This window comes from Camarhynchus parvulus, chromosome 1A (assembly GCF_901933205.1).
Source record: "Camarhynchus parvulus chromosome 1A, STF_HiC, whole genome shotgun sequence".
Classification (NCBI taxonomy): Eukaryota; Metazoa; Chordata; class Aves; order Passeriformes; family Thraupidae; genus Camarhynchus; species Camarhynchus parvulus.
Window position 1 is genome coordinate 14,307,515 of NC_044586.1, and position 20,720 is coordinate 14,328,234.

The 20,720-nt window shown below is 41.6% G+C and overlaps 1 protein-coding gene across 1 annotated transcript; it reads left to right on the top strand.

The window, feature by feature from the left end:
* Positions 1–1,843: 1,843 nt before the first annotated feature.
* Positions 1,844–18,873, top strand: DYRK4 (dual specificity tyrosine phosphorylation regulated kinase 4). The gene is made up of 14 exons (XM_030960237.1): positions 1,844–1,867; positions 5,450–5,533; positions 6,887–7,036; positions 8,116–8,251; positions 9,415–9,578; positions 9,938–10,074; positions 10,907–11,047; positions 12,677–12,815; positions 15,043–15,124; positions 15,849–16,021; positions 16,617–16,677; positions 17,211–17,340; positions 18,059–18,204; positions 18,647–18,873. The coding sequence occupies exons 1-14, from the start codon at positions 1,844–1,846 to the stop codon at positions 18,871–18,873; spliced, it is 1,794 nt and encodes a 597-aa protein (XP_030816097.1).
* Positions 18,874–20,720: the final 1,847 nt, after the last annotated feature.

Here is a 20,720-nt window from a genome sequence, read left to right on the forward strand (position 1 = left end):
TACTGCTTTTTACTTCATTGTAGCATGACTGAAACTTAGTAAGAATCCTGAGGAGTTTCTCTTGTTTTGAGACTATTGTTGAGAAATGGAGGGGAAAACTGTATTCAATGCCTTATGCCATCAAAAATTAATTGGTCCTCTTCAGATAATATAAAAGAATGATCCCGAAGGTTGTTTTTATTCCTGCATGACTTATCACAGCAAATTTGAATATGGTTACAAGAATGTAATAAAATGAAGAGGAGAGAAAACATTGCAAAGAGAGGAAATAAGGAAAATAAAATAGAGGATGGTCTTCTAAATGAGGGATGGCTAAAACATGGGCAGATCTGTATTTCACTCCTTTCTATGGAGGCTATCCTGGGACTGCTAATGGAGAGAGACCATTGACAAGGGCCTGGAGTGACAGGGCAGGGGGAAATGGATTCCCACTGAGGGTTTAGATGGAATTTTGGGAAGAAATTCTTTGCTGTGAGGGCGCTGAGTTCCTGGCGCAGGTTGCCCAGAGAAGCTGTGGCTGCTCCATCCCTGGCAGTTTCCAAGGCCAGGCTAGATGGGGTTCTGAGCAACCTGGGATAGTGGCAGGTGTCCCTGCCCATGACAGGAGGGTGGAACTGGCTGATCTTTTAGGTCCCTTCCAACCCCAGCCATTCTAGGAGATCTGCATGCCTCCCCTCCTGGCATGACAGCCTGAGTGGTTATTTGGTGAGAAAAGAAGAAGTTTCTCTTGCACATGAGGTTTATTATACCGGGGAGGATTTGTTGCTTAGAGGGTTGCCAAGCTTGGATGAATGGAAAAGTGGGAGTGATGGAAGTGGGAGCAATGTGCCTTTTAGGAAGGTGCAGCCCAGCAGCAATTCCGTCAGGAGAGGCTTTGCAGAGACCACCATGGGTGCAAAGGAATAACTTTGTCCTTTGGCCATTCCAGCAGCATCTGTAAATGCAGCAGCCTTCAGTGGGTGAGCATGTATTTCCTCCTTGAAAACCCTGGTTTCTGAGTGAAAGTAGAACTATTCTGGGTTGTTGAAAGATTTCAGACCATCAGGGAACATGTCATTCTTTGGCTGTATGAAGGAGGAGACCACACTGTATTTTTGCTTTAGATATTCCCCTAAGACAGCTGGGGAATAGGGACGCCTCCATCAGTGCCCATACATGCACAGCATCCAAAGGAGAAAGAGGAAAGACAGGAAAGACAGGAGGGCAGCTAAGTTCTGTCTCATTATCCACACCAAAATAATCCACACACTCATCCCACAGGGCAGAGCAGCTCTGCGCCAATGCCCTCAAGAACCTCAGACCAAGGTGCCACAGTTTGACACATAATGCCCAATAAGAAACCAACCCTTAAGGAATTAATTAATTTTCATTTTCCAGTCTGTCAGTCTTGCTGAAGAGATTTTGCTCAGTGTATAGCAAGGTCGCTGTGACAAATTCTGACAAAATCCAAGTTCAAGTGTTTTTTGGTTTCGCAAGCACATGAGCTCAGTGAGAAAGAACAGACTGAGATGACAAGGAGAACAGCCAATCCTGTTATATTTGTCTTTCTTATTACTGACTTGCCATGATAAATATGGAAAATTATATTTGGCTAGAAGGAGGCTGAGAAAGGGAACAGATGGCCACCAAAAGAATACTAGAGCAGCTAATAGTCACTGGCATATTTCCGGGAGAAAAATTTAAATCTGAAGCCAAGTAGAAGCATTATCCATTTTTTCTGCTCAGGGCACTGTGCATGGAACTGCTCCTGCTATGCTCTGACTAGATGAAGGTGGGCTTCCTGAAATGCCTTCCCTGAATGGAATAAACAGCTCCTGTCCTGCACTTAACAGCTCTCGCAGTAATGCTGACAGAAATAGTTGACAAGGTGGGGAAAATGTTTGTGTTCCTACTGTGTTTTCAGTGAGAGAGTGTATTTGCTATGGCTTTTTAATGTATTGCATGATTTAGCACCTGCGTTGTATTTTCTCCATGTGTTCTACAGGCTTCATTCACTTTTGAGAACAGGGGGAGAGATTACCTATGTGAATGAGGGGGTCTTTTTTTCATGTAGTTTTGTATTTAAAAATGTCCAAAATTTTAATGCATTTCTGATTTCTATGGTTAACATGGTAGTGAAAAAATACTCTGATATTTTAAGAATTATGGAAGTGTGTCATGATGCCTGATTTTACAGAATGCTGTAAAGCTAAAACTTTGTGACTGTTGGCTAGGTGGTGGATGAGGACCTTGTTCTGTTTCTTTGGTGGTAACTGGAATGAGCAAGGTGGTCCAGGATTTGAAGGGCTGGAATAGCAGGAGATGATAGTCTGGGATTGCAGCATTGGAGCTGTAGAACAAGGCTGAGTGCCACAGGAGCAGGGAAACCAGGAATGAAATGGCGTGGAATAGTAACAGGTGCTGCAGTTTTTCTTTGGAGTGCATCTGCCAGAATGAACACAGCCACAACAGCTCGGCTGCAGAGCCCATAGGGCAACTCCAGGGTGTTGCTAGAGCAGTTCTGCTGGGTCACTTGGATCAAGACCATCAAATAAAACCACTGTGTGAACTGTCCAATAAATCCACCTGCTCCCCATTCAGCCACCAGCAGGACTGGTGTAGGCACAGATCAGTTTTTCTATAAATAGAAGTTTGTTATTTACCCATTTGGGGGAATTTTATGAAGGTTAGTCACTTACTAGTTTTATTGAATAAATTGCCTAAAGAGCAGTAAAGCCTTAATAAGTAGGTTTTGAGAAAGGGGAACAAAGAGGATCAGAGATTTCCATGGTTAAAAAAAGGCATGGACTGGTTTTGCTTTTACACTGTAAAAGGAGAAATGTCCACCTCAAAATCTTGGTAATCTTTCCTCACTGAATGGAAATGAAATGGATTCCAAATTCTGGCTGCACATCTTGGAGCCCACTCACATTCTTCCTTAGCTCTTGCTTAGTTTTAAATATGTTTTTTAAATTTTTCATGCTCTGTTGTTAGTAAATCTACTTTAAAAAAATGTAGGAATATAGACGTAGCTGCCTAGCTTTTTAAAAGAATTGCTAAGAAATACAATGCCATTTTGGAGTGAAGATTCTGCAGTCTGCACAGGTATGTGAAGTCATTGTTTCTTTGGTTTTCAATGATAGCTTTTTCTCTACAAAATCCTGGCTTTGTATTGACTTGTAGCTAGAAAGGCATGAAGCAGTTAAGAAACTACCTTGAAATGAAATGCAATATTTTCATCAGCTCCAGAAACTGAAAATCATAGCTTGCTGGGAATGAAGTATGGATGAAGTATGAGGAAAAAGTAAAACATACACTAAAATTAATAGTCTTACTAAGAGCTGGGCTGATATAATTAGTAGAGTTTTGAGTGTGTATCCCAGGCTCACCTTCATAACAAACGTGATTGTCCCTTGAAATGCAAGACATGTAGATTGCATGAGAAGATTGTCTGTAGATTGTCTGGAAAAATACTCTGGCACTGAGTTTTCCATGGAATCATCATCTAAAGAAATTCATACAAGGATATTTGGTGCTCTGGGCAAACTGTGTCATGCTCTGGGACACTCCTGTTTAGGATGCAGTAGTCTAGTGACCCTCTTCTCTGGCATTTGCTGTGTTGGCACGGATAATAATTTGGATTTACAGCATGTCATCCCTTATCCCTGTCTGGGTGATCTCCCGTTCCAAAGAGGGGAATTACCATGTCCAGCTTTTAGTACTTATCCCTTTTCTGCTGTTCTCCTGTGCCTCACGGCCACCCTTCATCTCACGACAGAGCTGTTCTCAGTTTGTTCTAGATCTGAGATTTGCCCTTGCGGAAGGGTTTGTTTATTCATTTGTGAACAGGAAGAGCACACACAGACCACAGTTCTCTCAGGGGCAGTTTCCAGCTGGTCTGCCCAGCTTGAGTGGTGTCTTGCTGGCTGATGGTGAGACAGCTGAACCTGTCAAAAGGCAGCATTCCCTCCATGTGGTCAGGTAGATCTGTACACAGAGATTTTGCTCCATATTTAGTTTGGAAAAGTCTTTTAGAGTCTCTAAGTGCATATGCAAGGGTGGATATGCCACAGGCTCTGGTGTCAGTTGAGAGGAGGCCATCAAGATCATCAGAAGGGTGGAGCAGCTCTGCTGGGAGGAAAGGCTGAGGGAATTGGGATTGTTCAGCCTGGAGAAGAGAAGGCTTTGGGGTGACCTCACTGTGGCCTTCCAGTGCCTGAAGGGAACCCACAGGAAAGATGGAGAGAGACTCTGACAAGGGCCTGGAGTGACAGGACAGGGGGCAATGGCTTCACACTGACAGAGGGCAGGTTTAGATAGGATATTTTCCCATGGGAAAGGAGAAAGAAATGGGAGGAAGAAATTGTTCCCTATGAGGGTGGTGAGACCCTGGCACAGGTTGTCCAAGAGAAGCTGTGGATGCCTGGAGCCTGGGGCTCTGAGCAGCCTGGTCTGGTGGAAGGTGTCCCTGCCCATGGCAGGGGTTGGAACTGCTTGGTTTTTAAGGTCCCTTCCAACCCAGACCAGTCTGTCATTCTGATCAGGGCGGGATGTGCCAGAGCCATTGTCAGGGTGTGTTCAGTTTGATCTCCCTGTTTGCAGCAATGCCAATGTACCCTGCATATATCAACGTCACAGTGTGTGTGTGTGGATCAGTTTGCATGCAAGCATCCCTCACCCACTACAGCTTTTATATATAAATATATGTATGTGTACTTATGTTTATCTATGTCTATATCTATGTCTATATATGGATACCTGCAGCGTATTGGCACAGGTGCAGCATCTAATCTGAGTTGTCCCTGCCTCTTCCAGGCTCAAACAGACTCTTTCAGGAGCCCTTTTGAACAGACCCGGTGGGGTTCACTCCAGCCTATAGAGCAGAGCTCCAGTCTGCTTTAGCCAGGGAGTTTTCTTGGTCTAAATTATCCTGAAGATTTCCCTATGGGTTTTTTTTTTTTTTGTATTTATTGCTAATACTGTCTGCCCATTGGAGCCAATGGAGTTTTTCTATATTTCAGTAAACATAAACCCTGATTTTATTTTTACAAAATCTATACCACAAGCTGAATCAGTTTAATGCTGCTTTTAGCAATGTATGGGCTCACAATCTACGTCATGAGGCAATTTAAAGTTGTTCTTCCAAGCAGACTCACTACCAGCTTCCAAGTACATATTTAGGGATGGCAGAGGGCCCCTTTGCCCTTGGCTGAGCACAGGGGCACACCAAGCATCTGAGAGGCATAATAACAAAATAAACTGCCTCTGCCCCAGCCCACAAAACAGCTGCTCAATTGAGATAGGCATTGCCATAGTGTAACATGTTTTCAGCAGTTTTTGTGGCCCTCTCTCACACCTTGTGTTGGCACAGGCATTGCCACAAAGGAGGGAAATACCGAAATCAGGCAGGGGTTCCATAATTTGTTTCCTCCAGAATAATTTCTATTAAAGCCTTGCTTTATGTTTGCAGTCTTCCCATGTGGATGCTTTTTCTCAGTCTCAGCTGACTGTTCAAGAGAGGGATCATCTGGGCTCTAGCAGAGTCTTCCATCAGGTATGTGACTCTTGAGCTGACTTCAACAATACCTGAATGCTTGTTTTTTAAGTGATCTCTTATAATAAATGAATATGGGCAGAGGGCAAGTCTTCTATTCCTTGTCCTCTTCCATTTTCTCTGTGGTTATGTGACTGTCCCAGATGCCTGCAAGTATTTTGGTTTTGCTGTGTTCAGTAGCATTTGAGGCATTTCTTCTACCACAACACTTTTGTTTCTTGAAGCTTTTGGGAAAAGTCCACTGGAATGCCAGTTCTAAGTTTTTAAAGGCTATTCCATTATTTATTGGAATAAAAAATTTACTCATTACAGTTGATTGGCTTGAGAGCATTGCTCCTTTGCTTTTTAAGAAAATATCAAACCTCACCTTTGTTGTCAAAAGCTTGCCAAATATGTTTCTATGCTTCTCTGAGGAGAAAAATTTCACAGGTTTATGTGGGCTGTAGCTTTAGCTCTCTAAACTTTATTCTGCATTTCACAGTGCATAGTTGATCTATTTCAGATCTGTTTCAAATAATTGTTTTATTATTTACCAAAGTTATAGTCTACCTGAGTTTTCTTTGCTGCTAAGAGTTTGACTTCTCTGACTTGAGATATTCAAGACATTGGTAAGACATACAAGACATTCATAAAACTGTGCCCTTTAATGACTGGCTGCAATTAAAAAATTATATAGAAGTGTTTTGCAAATAATAAATGGAAGAAGTCAGGAAGGACTAGTAATCCTGGATTATTTAAATGACCATTAGCATTTATTTTTAAGCAAAGTTTGCTGAGAGCTTGTCTTTTCCTTACCAGTAAGGAGTGCAACAAAGGGGCCCAGTCAAACTGAGCTCCATAGGAAATGAGGGGGAAGGAAATATGGAGAAACCAGTGCAGGGAAGACTTCCCACTGTGTGCACCCCTGGTGTTTGGCAGTAGTCCAGTCCCAGTTTCTCTTTGCCACTGGGAATAGTTAATGATATTTTCTGCCGTTGACACTTCATGCCTACTTATTACCCTGTGTGGGCTTTATTTTCCCCACTCGGAGGAGTCCTGCTGCCTGGAATGGCTGCTGGCTTCCAAACCCAGCCACCCTTTGCAGCTGAAGCAGTCACTGCTCTGATGCTGGATGGAAGTGTTCTTGTGAGGAGTCTTATTCCCTAAATTGTGCTGGATTGCCTGGACAACCTCGTGCTGCCTGTTAGTACAGTTGGAGCTGCCTCAGCATCTGCTCATTTCCCCTTTGCCTTTAGGTGTCAGAAGTGAACCACACACATTTTCCAAGGAGTTACATCCCTCTGGTGTTCATAGGTGTGGCACAGAACTGCTTGCTAGGTTGTTATGTGACATTTCCTTGTGCTTTCTATTTAGAGAGTCAGTCGTGGTGTCCTTTCCCTCCCACACCTGGAAGGTCAAGTGAAGCATGGTCTGGCTGCAGATGCTGCAAACCCTCCCCCATTTGAGAGCGGCCTGCCTCAAATAGCAAATAAGAGCTTGCAGAGTGTCCTCCCCTCTTTTCAGGTGAGTTATAAAGCTCCTGGACATCTCTTTTGCCTGGTGAAACAGCCTCTCTCTAAGTACCACTAACAGAGTGTTAGTGGCAAAGTGTCACAGGTGTGTAAGTGTGGGGGAAGAGAGAATAAGGGTCAGAATTAGAGACAAGTATGGAAAAATGCTTCATTTTGAAAAGAACTCGTTTTTACTTGCACACATCCTTAACTCAAACCACACAAGCATCAAGATGCTTTTATTGAAGTGGTATTTCTTGCAAGGATATGGTGGTCCAAGCTTTCCCACTTATTAGTCCATATCCCATCCCCTGGGTTCTCCTTGTCTTGGCAACCATGTGCTGGTTTTTGAATATGGCTTTGGTAGCCTTCTGACACGGACAGATACTGAGCTGGTTTTTGTCTCCATCCAGCCCCACTTCTATGAGGACTTCCTCAAAGGATGAGAAATAAATAAAGGAATCATTTAGCTTGGAAGAGACTTCTGAAGGACATTTGGCCCAGCCTGTCACTACAAGCAGAGCAGACTTTGAGCAGGCTGCTCACATTATGATCTATTTATCCAGTTCATTTCCCACTCACTGGGCTCCAGTGTCACAGGCCCTGCTCAAGGCAAAGTCCATGATGCTCACTGTTTTTCTTCCACTGGCCAAGCCAATCGCTCCATCAGGGAAGACAACAAAGTAATTCAGACACCATTTGCTGGCATATCCATACTGATTATTCCAAATCACTTCCTGTCTTTCACTTGGTTTGGCATGGTTTCCGAGCGGGATTGTTCCACAGCCCTCCAAGGCTGACCAGCATTGGTATAGATAGCATTTCTAGAGTCCAGATACTGAATGAATCTGGAAGATGAACTTCCTTCTCTCATTTATAGAGATTTATCTTTCCATGGTCCAACAGCCTTTAGTGCTTTTGGCAGAATTTGCAGTTTGAATAAGCAGGTTGTTCTAGTGCCCGAGCTTGCTTGTTCTATCTCAGCACAAAATTGACATAGAGATTACTCAACTAATCCAAAATAAATATATTGCAGCCTTGTCTCTGTGAATATAGCATTTTTAATTTTTAAATTTTTTTTCTGCTTGGCAGGAAAATGGAACTCAAGGCAATTTTCCTCAATTTAACCTTCCAGACAGTCTTCCTGAGAGTGATACCAGAGCCCATACAAAACCATCCGAACTGGAGAGCACCAGCATTGGGGTCAAACTGCCTATGACAGCTTCAGGTAGAATATCCCTGGATAAACTGAAAGGACTGGAGTGACAGGCTGCCAGCACAGATAAGGAGTGTGTACAGTCAGGACACTCAGGGACCAGAGGTGCCATGTTCAATGGCTGCTGAAATATTTAACAATTTAGAGCACAGCAATACGGATGGGACTAAGTGATTTCTAATTATCCAGCTTGGGGAAGTACCCAGTAGGGGAATGATTTGACTAACACAAATACAGAAGAGAAACATGAAGTATCAAAAGGAATGTGTATTTATCTAATACTTAGGTGGGGTAGGTGAGAGCAATATTCTGTTACAGGGATAAAACCCTTTCCCACTTCCTTGTGGCTGTGTCCCATTTTATTGATGTGGGCTAAATTGCATTTTGGGAGTTCTCGGATCTAGAAAGTTTCTGACAGAGTTAATCTATTTCTAGAAGGAGTCTAGGAGAAAAAAGTAGTGGCCTTTTGCTTTGAAATGATTTAGCATCCCTGCATTGCTGGATGAAGATCTGCCACTGTTTAACAAAACACCCACACATGCATGCAACACACAGATTTATAATGCTCCTGTCTGAATATATATCCACATTTAAATGATGGGAGTGGAGGTGTTAGGGCAGCTGAAATTTTATGCAGGAAGAATCAGAACTAGGAGAAAAGCAGATTTGGACTCCATCTAATTCCTAACCTCAAGCATCTGACTGATGATTTTTGTCAGAAAAACAAGTACTTGAAAGCTTTGGTTAACTAGACGTTACTGACATTTTACAAATATAGCAATCAAACCAATAAAAATGTAACTTTTCGTGTAAGTTATGGAGCCTGAGGGAGCAGATAGACAACAGATGGGATTTTCATAAAATCTATATACGTAACTTCCCTCACAATTAAATAATTTTTACCTAAACTCTATTAAAAGTCTTGCTGACAGATAATGAATGCTTTATTGAACTTAATACTGCAAGCCAGAGAAAATAAAAAAATAAATAGAAATTTGTATGAAATTGTAGAAAAAAGAGAAATCTTAATTGGAAGGGAGCTCTAACAGCTTTTCTCAGCATCCTGCTCAAAGTGGTGGGCTCTACTGTGAAATGTTCCATTGTACAAGCACTTTGCCATCAGGTTTCTGACATTTTATTGATTTTTGGTTTTACGTTCTTGTTTTCTGATTTAGAAGCCTTGAAAAATTTTAGAAACCAGTTAACAGTCTATGAGCAAAAAGAAATTTTCAATTATACAGAGCTCTGGTTTCTTGGCCTGGAAGCTAAAAAGATTGAAGGTTTGCCTGAAACCCAGAATAATAATTGTTATGATGATGAGCATGGTTCCTACTTAAAGGTAAGTGGAAAAATTATGGTATTTGTTTTGAGCTCAGTAAGTTTGTAGTGATTTTATGCCAACTCTTAAGTGTTGTCTGTGAGATAAATTGTTTCTAGAAGATAAATATTCACATAGTGAAACATGCCTTTTAAAGCTGAGGGGAGAATTCACTTTGCATGTCATGCAGGGTTGATGCAAGGTAGCTGGGCTGTGGAAGCATCACTTGGGATTTTCCTTGTTACCCTTATTTGATGTAGCCTTCACCTGCAGCTAGCCCACCATCTGTCATGGAGAGCAGACACAAACACACAGGAGCTACTGGGAAGCCTGGTCTTTGTTGTACTCCTTGAATCTGAACCCTTTGTGTTGTTTTGAAGGTTTTACATGACCACATTGCCTACCGCTACGAAGTCTTGGAGGTCATTGGGAAAGGGTCGTTTGGGCAGGTGGCCAAATGCCTGGATCACAAAACCAATGAGTTAGTGGCATTGAAAATAATAAGGAATAAGAAAAGGTGAGATACCTGCTGACTTTAAACCAGTAAAATCATCCCTCTTATATACAGGCAAACTGTGACAACATGAACAAATAAAAATAAAACCTCCTGTACATTCATTAAATACAGTGAGGGCAGAGTGAGGAAAGAGGATGTCAGGAACTGGCCTGGACCTGGAGGATAGACAGCCTAGGAAAGCAAGCACAGTTTCTCCAGGCTCACAAGGTCTCTCTATCTGTTGCACAGTGAATACACAACCCAGGTAACCAGCTGTGCAGGACTGAGAGCAGGGAGCATCCCCACAAAGTTCCAAAACCACAGGAATATGCTGGAAGACACCCATCATTTGCTTGAACATGAAAAATTCTACACTGTGGTCCTAAGCAACCTGTTCCTGTTAAGTGGCTGGTTACAAATCTGTGAGCTTGAAGCACAGTCAGTGAAACAGATGTTCAGCTGTTCCGTTTTCCCCCTCACTGAACACTAAGTGTAAAGATGCTTTTCAAAATCTCCTGTCTGACTGTGGTAGGTGTGAAACATGTTCAAGGAAAGTGAAGCATTCCTATAGACTTGAGAGCACCAGGATTTTAGTCTGGATGCTCGCTGGAAACCTTTTCATTTGAAGGTTTTTCAGACAAGTCAAATTAGGTACCCTGAAATGTTATGTAAAGCCAGTATATTTAAACTAGGAATCAACAGTAAGAAATCAAAATTACAGTGGTCAACAGGCTTGAATGAAACATTTTAATAATTGTCCCGCCTGCTGAGCTCATGGTGTTTGTAGCATTTGCAAAAATACAAATGCTACCCTGAGTTGATGTCACCATTCCCATGTCATGTGATATTTCAGATTTCACAGCCAGGCTTTGGTAGAAGTGAAGATCCTTGATGCTCTGCTGAAGAAAGACAAAGATGATACTCACAATATCATCCACATGAAGGAGTACTTCTACTTTCGCAATCACTTCTGTATCTCCTTTGAACTGCTAGGGTAAAGTACATTTTCCTTTACATACACCTTGAGGAGAATTGTAGCTCTTGTGCCTTACAAGATTTAATTTTTATGTCTTCTTCAGAAGAATTGGCAGCTAGAAAGCAACACTGTCTAAATACAGACTGCATAACTGAGCCTTTGATCACCCAAGGTGAACTGAAAAAGGCCACGTTCAGACTTCACACGGGCAATGACATGATCCATCTCTTATTTTCTGTGCTGGGTATTGAAGGCTTCTTCCCCGAAAGACCTGTGAGGAAAAGAGTAAATTCAGGACTGGTAAACTTCAGGGTATATAAATATGAATAATATCAAATAATTTAAAAATAAAACTGCATCTTACTTTTTATGAATCTTTGCTGCAGGGCATCTTAGGAGGAGTTCTGGAGGAATTTTGGAGAGGTCAGATCATTTTATTCATCAGCCTTCTTGTAATCAGGGAATTGAACCGGAATTATCCAGGCTACCCACAATTCTCCAGCCCCTAGAGTAAAGCCCCCATTGGTGCATGTGCTGCAGTCCCTGCTGAAGATTCAGCATGATATGGACAGCTTGATCCCAAAGAAACCTAAATCCCTTGTGTTGCTGCATGTGAGTCTGTCACTTACAGGCACACGGGGTAAAAGGTGACTCCTCTCCAGGGAAGACATAGACCACTCTTTTCTGAAAGCTGCTATGGAAACACACAGGGAAATGGGAGAGCCACTATCTTTAGCTCTCCACAGAGGAGTTGAAGACTGGTTGTCATAGAAAAATGTTTGTCTGGTAAAATTTTCATTGCCTTTAAAATACCATGAAAAGCCTGTGATTTGTGATTTTTTCCATTAAGTCTGGGCAACTTTAATTCCAAAGGAATGGGCCGTGCCTGCCACCAGTGGACACTCCAGTGAGGAAGGCTGAAAGCTCCAGTTGGTCATGTCCTTGCAGACATGTGCTAGTGCTGAGGACACCTCTCACAGGGAAGAATTTATTCCTAATATCCAGTCTAAACCTACTCCTTTTTCAGTTTGAAATCATTACCCCTTGTCCTGTCACTATCACTATCAAAAGTCTCTCTCCCTCCTTTTCATAAGTCCCTAAGGCACTGTAAAGCTGCAATGAGATCTTCCAGAACCTTCTCTTCTCCAGGCTACTGGGCAGGGCCACTGGAAGTTGCTAAGATGTGATGGTCACAGGGATATACAGAGGGCTATAAAAACCTACTGAGACCTGAATTGATGGGGGGGTTATCTAAAAATATTTACTGCTGGTTAAAAACCTTTAGACAGAAATTATTTACTCAAGATGCCAAAGCAAAGAGAAATGACAGCAAAAGGAGACAGAAGAAAATTATTTTGGTTCCTGAATGATTATTGTTCTTGGTAAAAATCAGCACAGCTGCTTAAAAACAGAGAGTTTAGCAAGAAAGCTCACTGATTTTACATCTGCTTTAGATCTGGGAGGTGTTTGTGCGTAACAAATGCAGAGCAGCATTTGCAGGAAGGAAAATAGCTGTCATTTTCCTGTGCGTGAGTCCTCCATGTGGGAAGACAAGCTCTTAATGCACTGGAAACTAATCATGCCTTTAAAAATAAATTCTCCAATCTCTTATCTGCTCTCTGTCTGCTGCTTCTTCCTCCCCCACAGAATAAATTTGTATGAGCTGATCAAAAAGAACAATTTCCAAGGCTTTAGCCTGTCGTTGATTCGCCACTTCACTCGGTGTGTGCTGAGGTGCTTGCAAGTGCTCTACCAGGAAAAAATCATTCACTGTGATCTGAAGCCTGTAAGTACAATCATTTCATCACCTAGTATTCTGTACAGAATAAACGAGCTTATCCTATTCTTTATTGATTGAGACGAACTGTCAGGAGAAAATCTAAAAACCCAGTATGATGTTTGTACAGAAGCTGTAATTTACTTCAGATTATGTTCATGCTACAGTCCACTGATTATTACCATTGATTCAGTTCATTCACCAAAGCATTAAATGAGATTATTTGGTTGCCAAAACATATGCAAATATGAATCAAATTCAGGTAATGACTTCTTTGCTTAGAGAAAAAGAAAAGTACTTGTAAAATTTGGTATTTCAAGATGAGGGACATTGTAATGAGAGGAGTATTCACAAGTCAGCCTGTTTCAGGTTATCTTCTTAAGTCTATTTAATTTCTTAGGCATAACTATTAAGTACTAAATTAAGTAGCCTAGTAAATGGCAAAGGAATTCTGTGGAACAGTATTTAGGGTGTTCACCTGTTTTTGGAGGAACATCTGTCCTCCAATTCCCTCTGCTGTATCTACTAAGCATTCATGCTAGGTAAAACATTTCCATTCTCCTTAAGCCCCAAATTTAATATTTTGCAATTTTCTGAGATTTCTGAAGGATTTAATTATATTTTCACTTCAGATGAAAGTTTCTCTTGATTTCCTTTTCAAAAGGGCAAATTAACCAATAAAGAAATAAATAAGTTCTCAGGTAAAAATGCTAAGGATAAAATTCTGTTCTCACTTTGTTAAATGTATCTTGATTTAGAATTCTGTGAAGTCACATACTGTCTATACCAATTGTCTTGCCAGTATCTTTGCCAGACCAATTTGCAGTGAGAAGAGAGGCTTGCAAGATAACCCATATATATGAACCAAAAACAATTAGCCCAATGGAAAATCTGTTTCCAGGCAGCCGCTGACAAGGCATGACGTTGGCAGCATCAATTAGTGTAGTCTGTATTTAAATAGAGCAACATGTTAGTGAAAATGTACTGAGTTAACTAAAAGACAATTTTGTTCTCATTCAACAATTGTACAGTTTCATGAATTTATGTTGTCTGAAACTCACATCTGTTATCCCATCTGCCTCCTATGATATTTCTCAGCATTAGGTAGAATATGGAGTTTCTCTGGCCTTTATGCTAGGTAATCACTGCCTCCAAAGCCTGGTTTTTCAGTAAAGCCTGGTTTTCCAGCTTTAACCAGTTCCCTTGCATTGTGAGGAATTCAGTATAAGAGACAGAGTCCTACCATGAGCAGGAAGGGATATAGAGCTGCAGAGAGGGGATGCTGCTTCCCTTACCAGAGCCAAGAGCACCTGGATTGTGGAAGTCAGTCCTTGCCTTGACTTTCACCAGTAGCAGCTTCTCCTTCCTGGCACATGAAGTATTTCCTTATTAGCTAAAAATTACCCAGGAAACCACTTCATAAGTATTTGGCATCCACCTGGGAAGTGTTCAGTCCTTCAAAGCCCTGTCATATAATCACTGTAAAACTGGTTGATAAAGGTAACCATCTGTCTGCTGAGGAGTGGAGAAGGAAATCCTTCATTTAGACGGACTTTTAATGAGGATAAAACTCAGCTCTGCAGAAGAGAGCTGAAGGCTGTGTTTGCTCATCAGTGCACATATCCCTGAGCTGGCTGTTTAAGGATCACTTCTCCAGCTGATATTGCAGGAACCCAGTGCTGTACCCTCCTGCACCCAGCTAAGAATCTGCAGGACCCTGCCTTGTCCATTTATCCCTCCCTTGAGACTTGTGCATCACACAGGTGGGGAGGGGTGAGCTGACACAGAATCTGGGGCAAGCAGTGCAGGGAAGAACTGTGGAGTGTGGCTCCTTCATGGGCCAGGGGCTTTCTGTGTTTACAAAAGGGTGGTTCTGGTTAATTCAGCACAGCACAAAGCCAGGTGCAATTTGGCTTTTACTAGATAAGCAAACCTGAGTTTTGGGGAGCTCAATTTGGCTTTTACTAGATAAGCAAACCTGAGTTTTGGGGAGCTCCCTGATGCCCTTTCTGGCTCATCTGCAGCCTGGGTACCTTTCCAAATCTCCCCTCTGCTTGTCACAATTGCACATTATTGCCTGCCTCCTCATGTTAGCAAATGCATTGTAAAGGAGGTTGGATTTTGAAGCTCTCATTATGAAGAGAAGTGTAAATGTGATTTGCATTCTGATTTTAAGTGTGCACTAACTTAATATGGTGCTAAACCCCTCTTTCCCTGTGATTTTTTTTCTTTTTAGGAGAACATACTATTATACCACAATGGGCAAGGTTCAGTCAAAGTTATTGATTTTGGATCAAGCTGCTATGAAGACCAAAGAGGTTTGCAGAAAAGTCAAGTTGATGTAATTTTCTTAATAAGCTTTCTTAATTTTAAATAATGTGGAAAAACTATTTCTTGGATTGGGCTAGTATATTGACCTATGCCCCTAATTAGAACCTGGTGAACTGTTCAGCCACTGGTGGTGGAGCAAATACTGGTAGAGACAAGTAAGATATTACCATTCTTTTGCTTTGTCCCAAGCCTGATCAGCTCCTTTACTCCTGTTGAAATCAGAATTGCACTTTCAAGAGTGGTTAGCTGGAACAAACTTAAGAGGATAATCCAAATATTTCACTTATCAAGAAGTTTGTCAGGTCCAGAGAGCCGTTCTCTGTGAGATGGTTAAATTATAATTGGTACTTTTTGTATGAATACCACAGGGAGGGAAATGGGAACTGTGGTTTTAATTTAGAGAACTGTTGATTTTTGCAAATGGAACACCTTCAAATAGGAAAATGAGCATGGATAAACTGAATCACAGCATTAGGAGAACAATTTCCTTCAGTGAAACTTGTTGAAAAACAATTTCTAAATAGAACGGGGGAAAGTGTATCACCCATTTCTTTTAGGATGAGATTAGAAAATGTTTCCAGAGCCTATGTGAGCAATCTGTGGATAGACAGATTTATGATTCCTGAACATATGCCTCTTTTCTGTGAAATCTGAAAATTGACATTTCAGTCCCAACTGTGATTTTTGCTTTTTGTCTAATTTTTGATGCAGTGTACACCTATGTTCAGAGCCGCTTTTATCGCTCCCCTGAGGTGATTCTTGGTCATCCTTATGCTATGGCTGTTGATATGTGGAGCTTAGGCTGTATCATAGCAGAGCTTTACACAGGCTACCCACTCTTCCCAGGGGAAAATGAAGCTGACCAGCTTGCCTGCATCATGGAGGTAACTTTTGGGATTGGTTTGCACACCCATTTGATAAACTGCACTACCAGAAACAAAGAGAAACCTCAAGCAATAATGAAATATGATTGGCTACAGCCTGGCCTTCCAGAGGGAGGTTTATTGCAGCCAAATGGCTCTTTGAGCCAGAAGGGCCCCTCTGAGCCTCTTTTCCTCCAGGCTGAGCCCCTTTCCCACCTACCTCAGCTTCCCCTCATCAGACTTGTGCTCCAGCCCCTTCCCCAGTTCTGTTCCCTTCTCTGAACACGCTCCAGCCCCTCAATGTCCTTCCTGAAGTGACAGGTCCAGAACTGAACACAGATTTGAGGTGTGGCCTCACCAGTGCCATGGAGAGAGGGACAATCACTGCCCTGATTCTGCTGGCCAAGCTATTTTTGATGCAAAGATGTGTACAGGCAGCACTAAGGAATCCCTTAATTCCTTCCACAATAAGAGGAAGTATTTTGCAGATATTTCACAGTAAATTGCAACATTCAACTTCTTTTCATAAGGAGGGCAAAATGCCACACCTCACCTGATGGTTGTTGTGTATCTTTATGAAATGAGGAGTAACTCTATGAATTCATTTTCTATGAAGGTATTGGGTCTTCCACCAGCTGATTTTATCCAGGCTGCGTCAAGGAGGAGAACATTCTTTGGTAATTTCTTCACTTATTTGTCCTTTCTGGATCCCTCCCTGGTAGTTAATCACTAATTAATAGCACTGGTAGAGAGTAGGGTCACAGATCTTTAGCTAATTCCTAGCTGATAAAAATACTGCCAGGAAGAGGTATGGAAAAAAGCAAAAGGATAAAATGAGGCCTAGAAACAAACCTGGAGCTCTGCTCTTCATGTCTTATGGGCCTCTAATTGCCAAAGTGATAGAGAAGTTGCTCATTAAAAATATTGTTGCTCAAAGGAATGCAGTGGGCTCTGGGAACTAATTTACATTTTTAATTTCTCTGTATATAAATCGGATTTGGAAATTGCTGAAAGCAAACAAACCAAACAAAGTGTAGGATGTGATCTTTAGGATGTAATCAATCCTGTTTGCCACAATTCTGGTAGATTATCAATCCAACAGGGCAAAACTGGAGTTAGTGGGATGGACATGGATACTGTTTATGCAACTTTTTAAAGTATTTAGTGAAGGTTTTTAATGTAATTTTTTGAGGATGCCTTTTTTTTTAAGATTCCAAAGGTTTTCCTAAATCCGTAACTAACAGCAAGGGCAAAAAGAGATGCCCAGACTCCAAGGATCTAAGCACAGTGCTGAATACCCATGATGCTGGTTTCTTGGACTTCTTGAAAGGATGCTTAATGTGAGTTCATACTGTATGCAACAAGCTACTTTTGACTTTGCTTTCATTCTTTTATGCCTTTAAAATCCTGGTATCTGTTGTGTTTGCTTGTTTTATTTTTTGGTGGGGTGTTTTGGGTTTGTTTTGTTTTGTTTTCCACGTGGCATCATTTGTATAACTATTATTATTGACACTTTACTATGCCTTCTTAAGCAGTGACTTCAAATTTCTTTCTAGCTGTTCAGTCGCACTTTCCTAAAGAAATTCTAAAGAAACTGCTAACTTGTGATAACATGGGGAGGGAAGAAAAAATCATCCCACCATGTTTCCCAAGAGGGTTGCTTTCAGTGTTCTCTGTTTGCCAAGTCTGTGTGAATCATTGATTCATTTTGGTTTGCTGGTTGAATAAGAATTTTCAGAAAATAATTTCAGTGGAGCAAAAAACCAAACCTTAAACAAGAATGTTGGGTCCCTACCCTAATAGAAGCAGGAACTGCATATTAAAAATGGTTTGATGCTGCAGAGGGTTTGATCAGCACAGTGCTGATGTAAATAGGTTTTGAAGGCTGGAGAAGATCACATAAGATTTTTCCATGGGTTTGGGATAAAAAGGAAATTATCTTGTTTCAAAAAAATGTCCTCATGACCTGACTTTCAACAGACAGGGCTGAATCTCTTGCCTCTTACTAATTTTCAGATAGAAATTGTTGAATAATGATTTGTGTCCCGTGGATTTAAGGTGGGAGCCCTCCCTGCGCATGACTCCCGATGAAGCGATGAAACACGCGTGGATCCAGGAGCCCAAAATCTTCTGGAAACCACAGGCCCCGAGGAAGATGAGTGATGGCTCCTTCTCTGCACTGGAAAACAGAAGAGAGACTATTCGTAAGCATGTTCCACCTCAGGACTAAGGGCATTTATACCACCAGTGTTTGGTGTGTCTTTGTGTTCAGTGTCATCTGCCTGGAGTAAGGGGAGGTGGAAGTGTGGAGATAATGGATGGCCCCTGAAATGGGGTGGGTACAGGCACCATTCCTCACTTGTGTAGAACTGCATGCCTTATGTTTTAGTTCAGCTGCCTGCAAGAAGACTGGAAGTGCTGCAGATTCACACGGAAAGCCCTTTTCCCTGCTGAGAGCAAAACAGTATCTGACACCACACCACAGTGCATGTCACTTTCAGAGCAAAAGAATGCAGCAGTGGGGGTTGTAAGATCCCTGTGAAAACTTTCACCTCATTTGCTGGGAGTTTGTGTCAATCCTGTGTTTTACCTTCTGTTAAGAGTCTGCAGTCTTAACCCTCTCATTTTAATGATTTATTGTTGCAGAGAATCTCTGGAAAAATGCAGCTGACAAAGTGAGAAGTGAACTGGCTGACAGACTGACTCCTTTCACAGGCACAGCAGAAAGTGATGTGCAGAACACAAGGAAGCATGCTATTCCAGAGAAATACTTGGAAAAACACATGGAAAAGCCTATTAAATACGATCAAGCAGAAGACAGTGGTGAAAGAGCTCTTCCAAAAACTTCTCTTTTTTTCCCACCAATTAAGTAACACAGAGCACAAGCTGAGATTGGCTCAGTTGCATACCTAGTGTATTTGTAGGTATTATTTGTACTCAGGAATATAAGCTATATCTGTCTGTTCATGGGCTGTGCACATTGTAAGTATATTTAATGTTCTTTTTACCCTAAAATCATCTAGTCAACCAAAACAGAATTTGAGAACCATTCCTTTTCCTCATCTCCATCTTTGTGATCAGAGATTCTTCACAACCAGCAGCAATAAAATGGAGACTGTAGAGGTGGAGAGTGGCTTATTCTTGGTGTTCTAACAGACTTTTGAATTTTATGTTTTCCTGGATCTAAAAGAACAGATGTGTTGACTGAAGAATCTGAATCCTTTTACTTACAGCAGCATAAGTCAGGAATAATTCATGGATAAGATTACTGAATTTACTTATGTATAAAACAAATAAGAGAAATCAAATCCAGCATCCTCATTTTCCTCCTGCTACATCTTTCTCTTTTTATAGTGAAGCTGCTAGATGAAAACCATTGTCACACCTTCCTAGCAGATTTAGAAGTGCAAATTATGCTCTTTAGCTCTCTAGCAACAGCAAAGCAGAGTGGTATTCTGGGCCCATTTCTGCAGGGGCTCAACAGGAAGAATGGATTAAAGCAAGCTAGTTTGATTTGGGAAAATTGTCCTTCATGGCAAGTTTAACTTAATACTCTGAAAAAACCCCAACAAAAACCAAACTAATTTCTATGATCCCTCTGGCTTATGTGCTTAATGTGTTTAATTTAGGTATTTCACTCTTTGAACAGCAGACTGTCTTTTCACTGCATTTGTAATGCACCCACCTCATTACACCTCTTACATTTGGTGGAGCTTATAGCTAGAAATTCAGTTGAAAAGGAATAATGAGAAAATTTTCCTACGAAAATCAGCTGCTACTTTAGCAGTGACACTGCAGCAGCCCCAAGGGAAAGAGGTGTTCAGAGGTGTTTAGAGTCACCATAGCAGCAAACTCCCACAGGCTCTTTTGCAAAAGGAAAATCCGCAGGATATGGAAATGGTCCTCAAACGGTTCCAGTGTTAGAGGAGTAAACAAGCCACCTGACAGGTACAGCTGAATCACTTACTGGTAGAAGTCACCTCAGGGAAAATGGACTGCTTTGATTGTCCCCTCAGCTTCAGGCAAATCCTGGGACTCCTGAAGAAACACCTGGAAAATGAGTGACCCAAGAAGGGCCCATTATTAAGGGCAATTGAGCAGAGAATTACAAGGGTATTTTGGCAGACAAATACCATCCTGCTGTGATGCAGGCATTCCTAACAAGCAGGCAAGCTTGCAGTGCCAGAATTATTTGTACCTCTGGTGTCAGAGAGACTCCTTTGCAGCTGAACCCTCACGGAGACCATAAAATGCTCCTATTCCCATTCTTCAGCAGAATGATATACTGGGAAAAGTGAGTTCTGTTCTGCACCAGGTTGTGGCACAGCACAGCCAGGGTGGGTGCGCTGCAGAGTGTGGCCAGAGCCCTCATCACATTTCTCAGACCCTTGGAACAAGAATTTACTAGTTTGGTGCAGTTGCTGCTCATTCTTCATCTGCTGTGTCACATTCCCTTCACTGCTTAGGCTGCCCCAAGTTACAATATCTGATTCTCACAACTGTGCGCTTGGGTTTTGTCTGTTCTACCTCAGGGGCAAAGTTTGGGATCAATTATATTGAGATGCCCTTGACCCCTGGAATGGATGTCACCTTAATGAAGGTATAATCCTCATTTGATAAATGGGCTTCTGTGCTGGAGCCATGTTTTCTTCACAATTAGTATATTTCAGTAGCTCTTTGTAGTAAGCATCATCATACTATTTCTCATGGCATATTCTGG

What these genes read in the sequence shown, in the direction of transcription:
- DYRK4 (XM_030960237.1), top strand. Translation starts at nt 1,844, where the DNA reads ATGCTGACAGAAATAGTTGACAAG. An exon ending in AGCATGGTTCCTACTTAAAG is followed by an intron (nt 9,579 to 9,937) that starts GTAAGTGGAAAA and finishes GTTGTTTTGAAG; the next exon opens with GTTTTACATGACCACATTGC. An exon ending in TTCTTGAAAGGATGCTTAAT is followed by an intron (nt 17,341 to 18,058) that starts GTGAGTTCATAC and finishes CGTGGATTTAAG; the next exon opens with GTGGGAGCCCTCCCTGCGCA.